The sequence below is a fragment of the Ursus arctos genome, unplaced genomic scaffold, assembly GCF_023065955.2.
Source record: "Ursus arctos isolate Adak ecotype North America unplaced genomic scaffold, UrsArc2.0 scaffold_1, whole genome shotgun sequence".
Classification (NCBI taxonomy): Eukaryota; Metazoa; Chordata; class Mammalia; order Carnivora; family Ursidae; genus Ursus; species Ursus arctos.
The window spans coordinates 72,698,500-72,712,734 of record NW_026622763.1 but is presented as its reverse complement, the minus strand read 5'-3'; the positions used below and the strand labels follow the sequence as shown (position 1 = coordinate 72,712,734).

At 41.9% G+C, this 14,235-nt stretch overlaps 1 protein-coding gene across 3 annotated transcripts in view; it reads left to right on the top strand.

The window, feature by feature from the left end:
• ANKRD44 (ankyrin repeat domain 44) overlaps window positions 1-14,235 on the top strand; it is a 309,633-nt gene that overhangs the window by 178,646 nt on the left and 116,752 nt on the right. For all 3 annotated transcript variants that reach the window (XM_044381322.3, XM_057303669.1, XM_026492270.4), the window contains exons 7-8: window positions 2,022-2,164; window positions 9,235-9,447. In XM_044381322.3, the coding sequence (XP_044237257.1) occupies window positions 2,022-2,164; window positions 9,235-9,447 (356 nt within the window). The remainder of the gene's footprint in view (window positions 1-2,021; window positions 2,165-9,234; window positions 9,448-14,235) is intronic.

Genomic DNA, 14,235 nt, shown 5'->3' with positions numbered 1-14,235 from the left:
AGCAAAGCCAGGACGTAAATTCCATTTGTCCTTTAGTTTATAAATAGTTTTGAAAGAAACAAAGAGGAAGGAAGGCCCACCCCCGGCTGATGTGTAGGTTGAAGTGACGAGAGAACGTGGATCATCCTGCTACTCTCCTGCCTGCGAAGCTGGCCTTGCAGGTCTCGCTTCTGCCGGCCGGGCTGGGAGAGGTGAAGGAAGGGGTTGCAGTGCTGTGTTCTTCTTTTTCACTTTTGTTGGCACAAATCCCGCCGACAAATGATAGGCCTCATCGAGTTTAATCTCAGCGTAGACTTGAGAGAAATGAAGAACTGAGATCCTTCCTTTGTGTTTCTAACCAGAGAACGTCCTGCAATTGGAAAAGCAGGTGGGATCCTATCAGCCCCAAGTTATAAACCACCTGAAAGCCCATCGGCCAGAGATTGTGTTGGTGAATGGTAAAGAGCTGCCCAATGGGACACTGTGTAGTAACTACAGTGATGATGTCATTAGTATTTATTAACATAGAAAGATTCTGTGATATGTTAAGTAAAAACAGATCATAACACAGTATGGGTAATATGATCCTCATTTTTGTAAAAAAATAAAACTGCAATATAGACAATCTGGGATATATTATATGCTGAAATGTTAGCTGAGTATCTCAAGGGATTAGCGATTATGGATGGTTTTGGTTTCCTTTTAACACCTTTTTGCCTTTTCCGAATCCATTTTTACAAGCATACAGGCCTTTTATTATCATAAATAGCAATAACATTAATGGTGAGGAGAAAAAAAGAATGGGTTGGGTAGGGAGGAAATAAATGATGTGGCTGTGGATGAGTCTGATGGATATTTGGGATTAAAAAACCAGAACCGTAAGATTTTGCAAGCATGATCATTTTTGTTTAAAGACAATGTGGACTTTGGAGCTGACGGAAGCAGATTGGACGTCTGCATGGTACCTGCAGGACTGGAGTCAGGGGACATTGGCCAGACTGTTGTTTATGCAGAGCACACACTAGACTAGTGTGCGATGGGACTCAAAGAACCTGGGGTTTCAAGTTTGTTCTTTGCTGATGTGCAGTTAAAACATTTGCATAGAATTGCTTTAAAGAAGTAAAGTCATTATTTTGTGTGTCATCAGGATACAAATAGGAAAAAAATATATAGATGACTATCTTTAAGGAATAAAGGACAAAACCAGGACAAAAGACAAAAGGTAGCACCACTTAAGATAGCACCACTAGTAATTGAAAATAATTTTTCTACATACGAGTTTGGGGGGGGAATGTTAAATTTTAATAAAACAAGCCATGACCAAGCCCCCCCCCCTCTCTATCTCACATACACATCCAACTCTCTCCCCCCATTGAACACACCTCTCTCTCCATCTCTCTCTTTCACACACACACACACACACACACACTTAGACCCACCCCCGTACACATCTTAGACCCTTAGAATCAGTACTTATCGTCTACCCCTCAATTATCAACCACATTTACAACATTGACCCAAAACAATCTTTAATCACAATATAGAGGACAAATATATTTTTTGTACTCTATACAGTAAGATAGAGTACAAAGGAAAATATTCTAGAAAATATGCCAACAGGAGTTGAAACTGGAAGGGTTTCTGTTTAGCCAGTAATCACAAAAATACTTTTAAGTTGAACCATATGAAATTGTCATTTTTGAGGTCCAAAAAAAAAAAAAAAAAAACGCAGCAGCAATTTCAGATGCTTTAACAATAATGTGGACTTATTCTGATTAATTAATTTTTTTCTTTCATTAATTTTTTCCAAACCAAATTGTCATTGTTGGACTTTACAGTAAGGAATGGCAACTGCTTTTAAAAGCATTGCTTTCATTTTACCGTCATTCTTTTTTAGGCTGTGGTACTATCATATTGTCAGGACCTTCTTCTTGTTTAAAATGTTGGTGGTAGTGAAAGCTAATGGCGATAATGTAGGTGGAGTAAATAGTCCACTTATCCTGAAAAGGTTACCCACGTTTTCTGCTGCTTTGTTCATGAAGGCCACCTGGACGTCGTGGCGCTGCTCATCAACCACGGCGCGGAAGTGACTTGTAAGGACAAGAAGGGTTACACGCCCCTGCACGCCGCCGCCTCCAACGGACAGATCAACGTTGTCAAACACCTCCTGAATCTGGGGGTGGAGGTGAGCTGTGATGAATGCACCAACTCGTGGGTTTTCTAATGTTGGGTTTTGGGGTTTTGGTTTTTTTTTTAAAGATTTTATTTATTTATTTGAAAGAGAGCATGAGAGAGAAAGCACACAAGCAGGAGAAACGGCAGACTCCCCGCTGAGCAGGGAGCCCAGTGCAGGGCTCCATCCCAGGACCCTGGGATCATGACCTGAGCTAAAGGCAGACGCTTAACCGACTGAGCCACCCACGGGCCCCTGTGGGTTTTCTGTTGTTTTTATTTTATTTTTATTTATTTATTTATTTATTTATTTATTTATTTATTTATTTATTTTTTTATTTTTTGCTCTAATGTATTTTATTTATTTTTTATTTTTTTTAAATTATTTTTTTTATATTATGTTAGTCACCGTACAGTACATCCCCGGTTTCCGATGTAAGGCTCGATGATTCATCAGTTGTGTATAACACCCAGTGCACCATGCAATACGTGCCCTCCTTACTACCCATCACCAGCCTATCCCATTCCCCCACCCCCCTCCCCTCTGAAGCCCTCAGTTTGTTTCTCAGAGTCCATAGTCTCTCATGGTTCATTCCCCCTTCTGATTACCCCCCCTTTCTTTATCCCTTTCTTCCCCTACCGATCATCCTAGTTCTTATGTTCCATAGATGAGAGAAATCATATGATAGTTGTCTTTCTCTGCTTGACTTATTTCACTTAGCATATATCCTCCAGTGCCGTCCATGTTGCAGCAAATGTTGAGAACTCGTTCTTTCTGATAGCTGAGTAATATTCCATTGTATATATGGACCACAACTTCTTAATCCAGTCATCTGTTGAAGGGCATCTCGGCTCCTTCCACGATTTAGCTATTGTGGACATTGCTGCTATGAACATTGGGGTGCATATGGCCCTTCTCTTCACTACTGTATCTTTGGGGTAAGCACCCAGTAGTGCAATGGCTAGATCATAGGGTAGCTCAATTTTTAACTTTTTAAGGGACCTCCACACTGTTTTCCAGAGTGGCTGTACCAACTTGCATTCCCACCAACAATGTAGGAGGGATCCCCTTTCTCCACATCCTCTCCAACAATTGTTGTCTCTTGCTTTGTCTATTTTTGCCATTCTAACTGGCGTAAGGTGGTATCTCAGTGTGGTTTTGATTTGAATTTCCTTGATGGCTAATGATTTTGAACATTTTTTCATGTGTCTGTTAGCCATTTGTATGTCTTCATTGGAAAAGTGTCTGTTCATATCTTCTGCCCATTTTTTGATTTGTTTATTTGTTTCTCGTGTATTGAGTTTGAGAAGTTCTTTGTAGATCTTGGATACCAGTCCTTTATCTGTAGTGTCATTTGCAAATATATTCTCCCATTCCATGGGCTGCCTCTTAGTTTTTCTGTTTCTTGGCTGTGCAGAAACTTTTAATCTTGATGAAGTCCCATAAATTCATTTTATCTTTTGTTTCTCTTGCCTTTGGAGATGTTTCATGAAAAAGGTTGCTTTGGCCGATGTCGTAGAGGTTGCTGCCTATGTTCTCCTCTAGAATTTTGATGGATTCCTGTCTCACATCGAGGTCTTTCATCCATTTGGAGTTTATTTTTGTGTATGGTGTGAGATAGTGGTCAAGTTTCATTCTCTTGCATGTAGCTGTCCAATTTTCCCAGCACCATTTATTGAAGAGACTGTCTTTTTCCCACCGGATGTTTTTTCCTGCTTTATCAAATATTAGTTGCCCAAAGAGCCGAGGGTCCATTTCTGGGCTCTCTATTCTGTTCCATTGGTCTACGTGTCTGTTTTTGTGCCAGTACCATGCTGTCTTTGTGATCACAGCTTTGTAGTACAGCTCGAAATCCGGCATTGTGATGCCCCCAGCTTTGTTTTTCCTTTTCAACAGTTCCTTGGCGATTCGGGGCCTTTTCTGGTTCCATACAAATTTAAGGACTGTTTGTTCCAGTTCTTTGAAAAATGTCCTTGGTATTTTGATCGGGATAGCATTGAAAGTGTAGATTGCTCTGGGTAGCATGGACGTTTTAACTATGTTAATTCTTCCGATCCATGAGCATGGAATATCTTTCCATCTTTTTATGTCTTCCTCAATGTCTTTCAAGAGTGATTTATAGTTTTTAGAATATAGGTCCTTTATGTCTCTGGTTAAGTTAATTCCAAGGTAACGTATGGTTTTTGGTGCTATTGTATATGGGATGGATTCCCTAATTTCTCTTTCTTCGGTCTCGTTATTCGTGTATAGAAATGCAACTGAATTCTGAGCATTGATTTTGTATCCCGCCATGTTACTGAATTGCTCTATAACTTCTAATAGTTTGGGAGTGGCTTCTTTTGGGTTTTCCATATAGAGTATCATGTCATCTGCGAACAGAGACATTTTGACTTCTTCTTTGCCGATTTGAATACCTTTGATCCCTTTTTGTCGTCTGATTGCTGTTGCAAGGACTTCTAGTACTATGTTGAATAATAGTGGTGAGAGTGGGCATCCTTGTCGAGTTCCTGATCTTAAGGGAAAGGCTTCCAGCTTTTCCCCATTGAGAATAATATTTGCAGTAGGCTTTTCATAGATGGCTTTTATGAGATTGAGAAATGTACCTTCTATTCCTACACTCTGAAGGGTTTTAATCAGGAAAGGATGCTGTATTTTGTCAAATGCTTTTTCGGCATCGATTGAGAGGATCATATGGTTCCTGAGTCTTTTCTTGTTGATATGATGTATCACGCTGATTGATTTGCGAATATTGAACCACGCTTGCATCCCAGGTATGAATCCCACTTGATCGTGATGGATAATCCTTTTAATGTACTGTTGGATTCTATTAGCAAGTATCTTGTTGAGGATTTTGGCGTCCATATTCATTAGGAAGATCGGTCTGTAATTCTCCTTTTTGATGGGGTCTTTGCCTGGTTTGGGGATCAAGGTAATATTGGCCTCATAGAATGAGTTTGGTAGCTTTCCTTCTGTTTCTATTTTTTGAAATAGCTTTAGGAGAATAGGTATTATTTCTTCTTTGAATGTTTGGTAGAATTCCCCAGGAAAACCGTCCGGGCCTGGAGTTTTGTTATTTGGAAGGTTGTTTATCACTGACTCAATTTCTTCATAATTAATTGGCCTGTTTAAGAAATCAATTTCTTCCGGTTTCAATCTTGGTAGTTTATAGGTTTCCAGGAAGGATTCCATCTCTTCCAGATTGCTTAGTTTATTGGCATATAGCTGTTGATAAAAATTTCTAATAATCCTTCCAATTTCAATGGTGTTCGTCGTGACCTCTCCTTTTTCATTCATAATTTTAATAATCTGGGTCCTTTCTCCTTTCTTTTGGATAAGTGTTGCCAGTGGTCTGTCAATTTTATTGATTCTCCCAAAGAACCAGCTTCTAGTCCTGTTGATCTGCTCTACTGTACTTCTGGTTTCTGCTTGATTGATTTCAGCTCTAATTTTGGTCAACTGCTTACTCGTGCGTGGATTAGGCCTGTCCCTCTGTTGTTGTTCAAGCTTCTTGAGGTGAGAATATAAAAACTGCATTTTAGATTTTTCTATTCTTTTGAGTGAGGCTTGGATGGCTATGTATTTCCCCCTTAGGACTGCCTTTGCAGTATCCCATAGGTTTTGGACTGTTGTATTTTCATTCTCATTGGTCTCCATAAATTGTTTAATTTGATTTTTGATTTCCTGGTTTATCGAGTCATTCCTGAGCAGGATGGTTCTTAGTCTTCAAGTGTTTGAGTTTCTTCCAAATTTTTCCTTGTGGTTGAGTTCCAATTTCAGAGCATTGTGGTCTGAGAATATGCAGGGGATAATTTCAATCTTTTGGTATCGGCTGAGACCTGTTTTGTGTCCCAGAACATGGTCTATTCTTGAGAATGTTCCATGGGCAATAGAATAGAATGAGTATTCTTTGGTTCTGGGGTGTAGTGTACTATATATATCTATGAGGTCCAACTTGTCGAGTATGGCATTCAAAGCCTTTGATTCTTTGCTTAGTTTTTGCCAGGGTGTTCTGTCTATTTCTGATAGTGGAGTGTTGAGGTCCCCTACTATTAATGTATTTTTATTTATATGTCTCTTTATTCTGGTTAAGAGTTGGCTTGTGTATCTTGCTGCTCCCCTGTTGGGGGCATATATATTTATAATTGTCATATCCACTTGTTGAATACTTCCTTTAAGAATAATATAGTGCCCTTCTGCGTCTCTAACTATAGTCTCTAGTTTAAAATCCAATTTATCTGATATGAGAATTGCTACCCCAGCTTTCTTTTGAGGTCCATTTGCGTGAAAGATGGTACTCCATCCCCTTACTCTCAGTCTGAATGCATCTTTGGGTTCGAAATGAGTCTCTTGTAGACAGCAAAGGGATGGGTCATTTCTTTTTATCCAATCTGCAACCCTGTGGCGTTTCATGGGAGCATTCAAACCATTCACGTTAGTGCTAAGAACTGAGAGATATGATTTTAATGATGCCATGTTGCCAGTAAAGTCTTTGTTTGTATTGGCTGTGACTTTCTGTTCTGTATCACTCTTGGGGCCTTTTTACCTTTATAGAACCCCCCTTAATATCTCCTGTAGGGCTGTTTTCGTGGTTACGAAATTGGTTAATGACTGGCGATTCTGAATGTCTTTATTTCTCCATCAATTCTGAATGACAGCCTTGCTGGATAAAGGATCCTTGGCTGCATGTTTTTCTCTGAAAGAGCTTTAAAAATGCTCCCCCAACCCTTTCTCTCATTCCAGGTCTGTGTAGACAGGTCTGACGTAATTCTGATGCCTTTGCCTTGGTATGTGAGAAATTTCTTTGCCCTGGCCGCTTTCAATACTGTATCCTTGGATCTAATATTTATGAATTGCACTATGACGTGATGTGGCGTAGGTTTGTCGTGGTTGAGCTTGGGAGGGGTCCTCTCTGCCTCTTGGACACGAATGTTTGTTTCCCTTGCTAGATTAGGGAAGTTTTCAGCTACAATTTGTTCAAATATCTCTTCTAGACCTCCGTTTTTCTTCACCCCCTCGGGGATGCCGATGATTCTGACGTTGGATCGTTTCATTGAGTCAGTAATCTCCCGTAACCTACATTCGTGGGCTTGGATTTTTTTAAGAGCAGCTTCTATTTTGGTTTTTTCCTCTATTAACCCATTCTCCAATTCACTAACCCGTTCCTCTGCTTCTGTGACCCTGGCCGTCAGAGCCTCTAGTTTTGCCTGCATTTGGCTCATAGAATTTTTAATTTCTGTCAGATTCGCTCTCATTTCTGTCCTTAGGGATTCTATATTCTCAGTAACCTTTTCGTTAATAGTTTTTTCAATTCTACTCATCATTTTGACCATCGTTACTCTGAATTCCATTTCTGATACTTTGGTTACATCCATATCCATTATTTCTGTGGCAGAGGCCACAGACTCACTGTCTTTTCTTTGCTGGTGGGGGCTTCTCCTTCTTGTCATTCTGATGAGAAGAGGTTGCGGGGTTCTCCAGAGCCCAAATTATTGACTGGGTCCCAGGCCGTGCCCCTTGTTTTATAGGGATCTTAGGGATGTGGGCTTCTTCTTTAAAGATTTTATTTATTTATTTATGTGGCAGCCAACCAGCGAGAGAGGGAACAGAAGCAGGGGAGTGGGAGAGGAAGAAGCAGGCTCCCAGCGGAGGAGCCCGATGAGGGACTCCTTTCTGGAACGCCGGGATCACGCCCTAAGCCAAAGACAGGTGCTCAATGACTGCGCCACCCAGGCGCCCGGGTTGTGGGCTTCTTGATTTTTCAGCCTGCCTTCTGTGTTCTGGGGGAGGGGCCTGCCGCGCCGATACTCAGGCAGCCCTGTTTGGGTAGAGTCTCCGTGTCCCCTGCGAGGGGTGATGGGGATGGGCACTCTCTGAGCCGGTATTTCCAGGCTTTTGTTCTCTGGCGGCTTTCCCTGGCGGTTTGCTGTGCCTCTTCTGAGAGTCAGAGCAGCAGTGGCCGAATTTCAGCTTCTGTCACAGAACCGAGGGATTGCTGCCCGTTCTCTACTAAAGTTCTGGCCACTTTAACTCTGTTACTGTTGGTGCTGCTCAACCCTGCAGCGTCCCGGGATGTGCGCCCCACACTCGGCGTCCCAGCCCTCACTTCCAGGGCCGGCGCATCTCTGTCCTTTGTGTTTCTAACACCGCCAGCCGCCAGCCGCCAGCCGCCGCGCGCTCCCGGATCTCCCGGTCTCAGTCTGGATCCAGTGAGCGCACCGGGATTCCGGTGTTCCGCGAGATGCCTGGTGGCGAGCGCACCCGGCTCACGGTCTCAGTCTGCTGTTTTGCGGGTGCCGTCCGTGAGCCCCGCCTGCTCTCCCGTGCAAGTGGCTACTGCTTCCCGGCGCCCGAACGCGGCGGCTCCCTCCCCCTTCCGTTTATCTTCCGATATCTGTGCACAGTTTCATGGCTCCCCGCTTCGTACCTCAATACTCAGTGCTGGAGATGTTCTTTTGTAGAGATCCAGATGCATCTTCCTGCATCTCAGGCTGGTTCCATGGTTGTTTAGGCTGGTCTGGTACCTATCCAGCTCGACTCGGAGGACCGGCTGAAAAAGGTGTCTCCTACTCCTCTGCCATCTTAACTCCTCCTCTGTTGTTTTTAAATTAAATCCTGTTTGCATTTTAATTCAAGAGGGTAAAAACCACCTTATTTTCTAGCATCCTATCTTTTTGAGTTTCTGGGGGCAACTGGTGAAGGGCAATGCAGGCATACAGCAAGTAATGAAAAACCAGAAACAGGCTAAGTTTCTGTATCAACATAGAGAAATATTTAAATGTATATATTGCATGTAATACATATTAGTCATTTTTTAGACAAGCTAGGGTTCTTCATCCTACCTTCAGCATTTAGCCTTCTAAATTGTGGTGTATGGGCGCCTGGGTGACTTAGTCAGTTAAGTGTCTGACTCTTGATTTTGGCTTGATTTCGGGGTCCTGGGATCGAGCTCGCATTGGGCTCCTCGCTGAGCATGGAATCTGCCTAAGATTCTCTCTCTCCCTCTGCCCCTCCCCCACCCCAACAACAAGTGCAGTAAAGAGACTCCAGTGATTTTACCTGCCCTGTGTTGGACTCATTTGCAGATCGACGAAATCAACATCTATGGAAACACAGCCCTTCACCTGGCCTGCTACAACGGGCAGGATGCTGTAGTTAACGAGCTGACTGACTACGGTGCTAATGTGAACCAGCCCAACAACAGCGGGTTCACCCCTCTGCATTTTGCTGCTGCCTCCACACATGGTGCTTTGTGTCTTGAACTATTAGTAAACAACGGGGCAGATGTTAATATCCAGGTACGACACTCTTTGTCTCTCTCTGTGCTACATACCTTTGCATTGAGCGTCCATTGGAGCAAAATCAACTCTTGTAAATGATGTTTTAGAATCAGAACTCTGAGTCCCTTGCCTCCCACAGCCTTGTCCTGTATTGACATGCTGTAGAAATGTAGCTGTGTCATTACTGCAGAAGTGGTAGGACCAGCTGGAAGGCACTGAGGTTCTAGCCACATGCTTTTGGTGGCTTAGTGAATGTTCTAGAGCACATACTGCGTCTCAGGGATGTTGACGTGGCCTAGTTTCTAACACTGAGGTGAATGTTGAGCTGATATGGCAGAGCTGCTGAGCATCAAAGGAAAGCCTAATCCAGTGATCTCAGGCCTGTTCCTAACCCTGGCATGGCCCACCAAGGAGTTTCTCAGACACTTTCCAATAGTAAATCCTAGGTAGTGACTGTAGTAATGTATCCTTGACCTAATAGTGGTCAACTGGGCCTAACAGTCTTTATTCAGCAAACTTACTGAAGTCTATCTGGTGCCCTCTGTTTGGTTCTGAGGGAGTACTCCAAGATGAGATGTGAACTCTGCTCTCAAGGAATTTACAGAACAGTAAGGAAATAGTGTGCGCAGATTCTCACGAGACGAGAGAATGTGATGAGTGGCATGAGAGAGTAATAGAGCATTGCAAAGTATAAGAAGCAAGTCAACACTTGCTTCCTGCTTGGGGATCAAAAATGAAGCTTGCTTTTGAGATGAAGAGAGATAGAGAGACTCTGAGAGAGGGCATTCCAGATAGAGAGAACTGCATGAACAAAGGCTTTGGGAGTTCCAAATAGGAAAAGCTCTGGGTAGACTCTAGGCTAGTAGTTAGCTCACCGTGACAGAGAACCAAGAGGTAATGGAATATCCTTCCCTGCACAAGGGACCTTGTCCTCATCCCCAGCTTCCCTTCTCCCTGGCACACAGGGATCCTAACGCAAGGCCCCGGTGTATTCTCCCTCTGCCTTTGAAAAATGGTTCTTTCTGAGATTTAATTTTAAGAATATTGGATCAATCCATTTTAATGACCTTCCCTATTCACCATTAAAATCTTTTTACATTTTTTCTTATAATTTTCAATAGTGGGGAAATATGAGACAAATTTTCAGAATAGCAATTTATTGACCTTGAAGGGAGCAGAAATTGTATGAAAGGAAGGAGCCAGGAACAAGCTGAAATTTGACAGGACCAAGGAAGAAGTCTTATCAACTGGCTGAGGAGTTGGGGCTTCTATAAGCTGCGGGGACCACTAGTCATTATAGAGGTCATGTGATCCAAACTGAGCATTAGAAATAGTAATCCAGTCACAGAACAGCAGAGACAGAAAATAGGTAGGAAAAAAAATTGCATATATGATGACATAAACATTTAAAATGTTTATATGGCAAAACAAAACCACAAAAAACAACAAACCCTAACATATACAAAATTGAAAGAGGAACAACTAAGAGAAATTTTTCTACATTATACATGATAAGCCAAGATTTACTATATTTAATATATAAAGAGCTCATATAAACCAATAAGAAAAAGTCTGATAACCTACTAGAAAATATGTGTAAAAGCAAGTCACAAGAGAGAGAAAACAATATCCATTAAACCTATGAAAAATATTCAGTATTATTAGTAATTAGAAAAATGCAAACTAATGCACAAGTATATTTGCCTTTGTGATTGGCAAATATGAAAAAGACTGGTAATACCTAGTGTTATCAGTGAAAGAATTAATATGCAATAAGTAAATATCTAATTTTTTAATTTTAAAAAGTTATATCTGGGTATATGCATAGAAAGAGAAAAAGACTTGGAATGTATACCAGTATATTATCACTGCAGAGAGGCAAAATTATGATTTGGATTTGTAGTTTCATCTTTATATATTTGTTTTATTTTCTGATTGTGATACATCAGCATGTTATTTTTATATCCAGGTGAAAAAAAGAACCCATTTTTATTTTTATAAAAACAAAGCTCAGGTGTAGTGGACCTAGACAGAGGACAATTAGAAAATAACTGGAAGTCAGTAAAACTCATCTAGATAAGAGGTACTGAGGACAGAGGGGATGGCAGCCAACAGAAGAGAGAGGCTTTGCAGAAAGAAAATCAATGAAATTTGGTTGGATAGGAGGTGGAGGAGTTGAAGACAAGTGTAAGAACTGACATCTGGTTCAGAGGTGACAGAGCATAGGGGTTAAGTGTTCAGTTCTGAGGCTAGGCTGCCTCGACTCCAATCCTAGCCTTGACTTTCAGTAATTATATAATCAGAAACAACCTCTCTGGGTGTCTGTTTATCTGTAAAATTGGGGAAACAGTAACATCTTCATGGAACCACTGTGAGGATTAAACAAGTCATCTCACATAAATTACTTAGAACAGTGTCTGCCACGTGGCAAGCACTCAGTAAATGATTGTTGTTATGAGGAGGGATGTCAGGAGAAAGAATAGGCTTAGGAGGTAAAACTGATAAGTTTAGTTTTTGAGAAGGTGATTTTGAGCCTTTGGTACAGCCAGTCTGAGAAAACCAATAAGGGAACATGCAAGCCTCCAGCGTGGGAGAGCAGAAGAGAAGAGAAGAAAAAACTTAGGCTGCCTCATTCACACAGAGGTGATGGATCTTGGAGGCTGGAAAAGGATGAGGTCACCCAAGGAGAGAGTACGTTATAGCATGAGTGGAGAAAGGGATGGAGGGTGCCAGGATCCCTTTAGTCTTAAGATCGGGAGGAGGAGGAAGAGCCAGAAATGGATGAAAAAAGAAGAGTTAGAGAAAATAGAAAGGAAGTGGAGAGGAGTATAATGTCTTCATGGAGGTAGAGAATAGGTAGAAATGAAGAGGTAGAATAGATAAAGAGAATTTCAGAGTTTCATATCTTGTAAGTGGAGCCCATCCAGGGTCCTAAATGGGGGTAAGGGAAGGTCTACGGGGACATCAAGAGACCAAGGAACTATAACCCAAGGTGAGAAGTGTCATCGTATGGTGTTGAAGTCACAGAGGATGGTGGTGAGAAGTGTCATCGTATGGTGTTGAAGTCACAGAGGATGGTGGTGAGAGGACAGGAGGTTAACAGGTGGCCAAACTGGCAGTGTCTCCAACTTGTGACACTTGTATCGCCATGCTAGTATATGAAGGACATCCTTCAATTCTCCAAAGAAAAGAAAATTGTTACTGAAGTTAAATAAAGTAGCTCTCTTCACCAGCTTTCACCTAATTAATTCAGGGGGTTGTCTGATGCTCTCCATTCCCCCTTTGAAAACATGCCGCCTGATGCTCTCAGTGTGCCTGACAGCAAGGCTAGAAGGCCACTTTCTGGAACACCCACCCACTTCCCCCAGTTAACTGACTAGTGCTCAGTTCAGATTAGTTGTGGGACGCCAACTATATGGAGTTTATGGCAGCCTTCTTCCCCATAAATTAGACCCGGAAAGCATGCTACTTAATTTTAATAATTAATTTTTCCCCATAGACTGCTAATCATCAATAGAATGTGAGAAATACCTTTCTTAAAATCTGAGACTTAGGTTTTTTAGTATCTGATCTGCATAAATGGGACTTTGGTGAAAGTCTAGCCATCTCCCTCAGTCTCCTTTCATCTCCTCTGTTTACGTCCTCAAGTTTCCTTCTCTCGAATCCTCCTCCTTCACGATTCCAGATGCGCTCTGGAGGCACGGATTTTCTAACATTTCCGTAGAGCCGTTTTGTCTGACTCTGGAGGTAGCTTTTTAATTGAAGTTGTTATCTCTCTGTACCACATTGCTCCTTGGATTTTGAAAGTGTTTGTAGATCCCAAGACAATTTGTTTAGATTTTCCAAGGGAAATAGCATATTGAAATGTAGCCAGTACCCACCCACATGTCCACTTTGTTTTCCTCTCTCCTCACAAAGTACTACAAGGGATGTCTTCATGAGCAATTACAAGACGATGGAGAGAGAAGGAAGGATATGTGTCCTGTGCACATTTCACAGCCCTTCATTTTGCTTAGATCGACCATGGGCCTGTCTCTGACTTTGTAATGTTGGTTTGATTGTGCTAAGTAGTAATGACACAGTACTTTATACAATAATCCACTGAAGGTTCACTTGTATTTTGCAAATAGGAAGAGCATGAGAAGATACAAAATAATTTTTCTTCTCCATTACAGACTACATCATAATTCCAGTAACATCCCAAAGCTCTTTCTAGGAGCATTCAAAATGTTAAAGAAGGCACTAAATACATAGCTACTCCAAATACTACTTAGATGGATTCAGAGATTACCCCTGCCAGGTTGCCTACCTCCCGGTCACTAACATTCAGACTGCCCATGGTCTGAATTCTTTCCTGTCCCTGGGCCCTTAGGCTGTGTGGCCCTCAGACACTGCAGCTGAAGTCCATCACACATCTTCTGAAGGGAACCAGCTCCCTTCTTTATAGGTACCAGGTCCAAAATATAGAATGAGTTGTACTGCAGAGGTCGAAGGTGAAAACTAGAACAGGCAAGAGAGAGAAAGCAGTGATAAGGGCATTAGGCTTGGATATTTGGAGAGGATGTGAAGAAAAAGGAGAGGAATTAATGAGAATCAACCATGTACCATCTCTGGCCTTTAGAACCATTTAAAAAATTGGACTACATATGGCTTTTGGCAAATTAGGGTTTTAGATTGCTCTTCCCTTGAATCAGGAAGGCCTCTTGGGTTTCTGACACATTCCCCCTAACCCCCTGCAAGGCTGGCCTTAATGTTATCTTATAGAGGCTCTATTGCCTTCTAGGAGGGCCTCTGAGCTGTGTGACT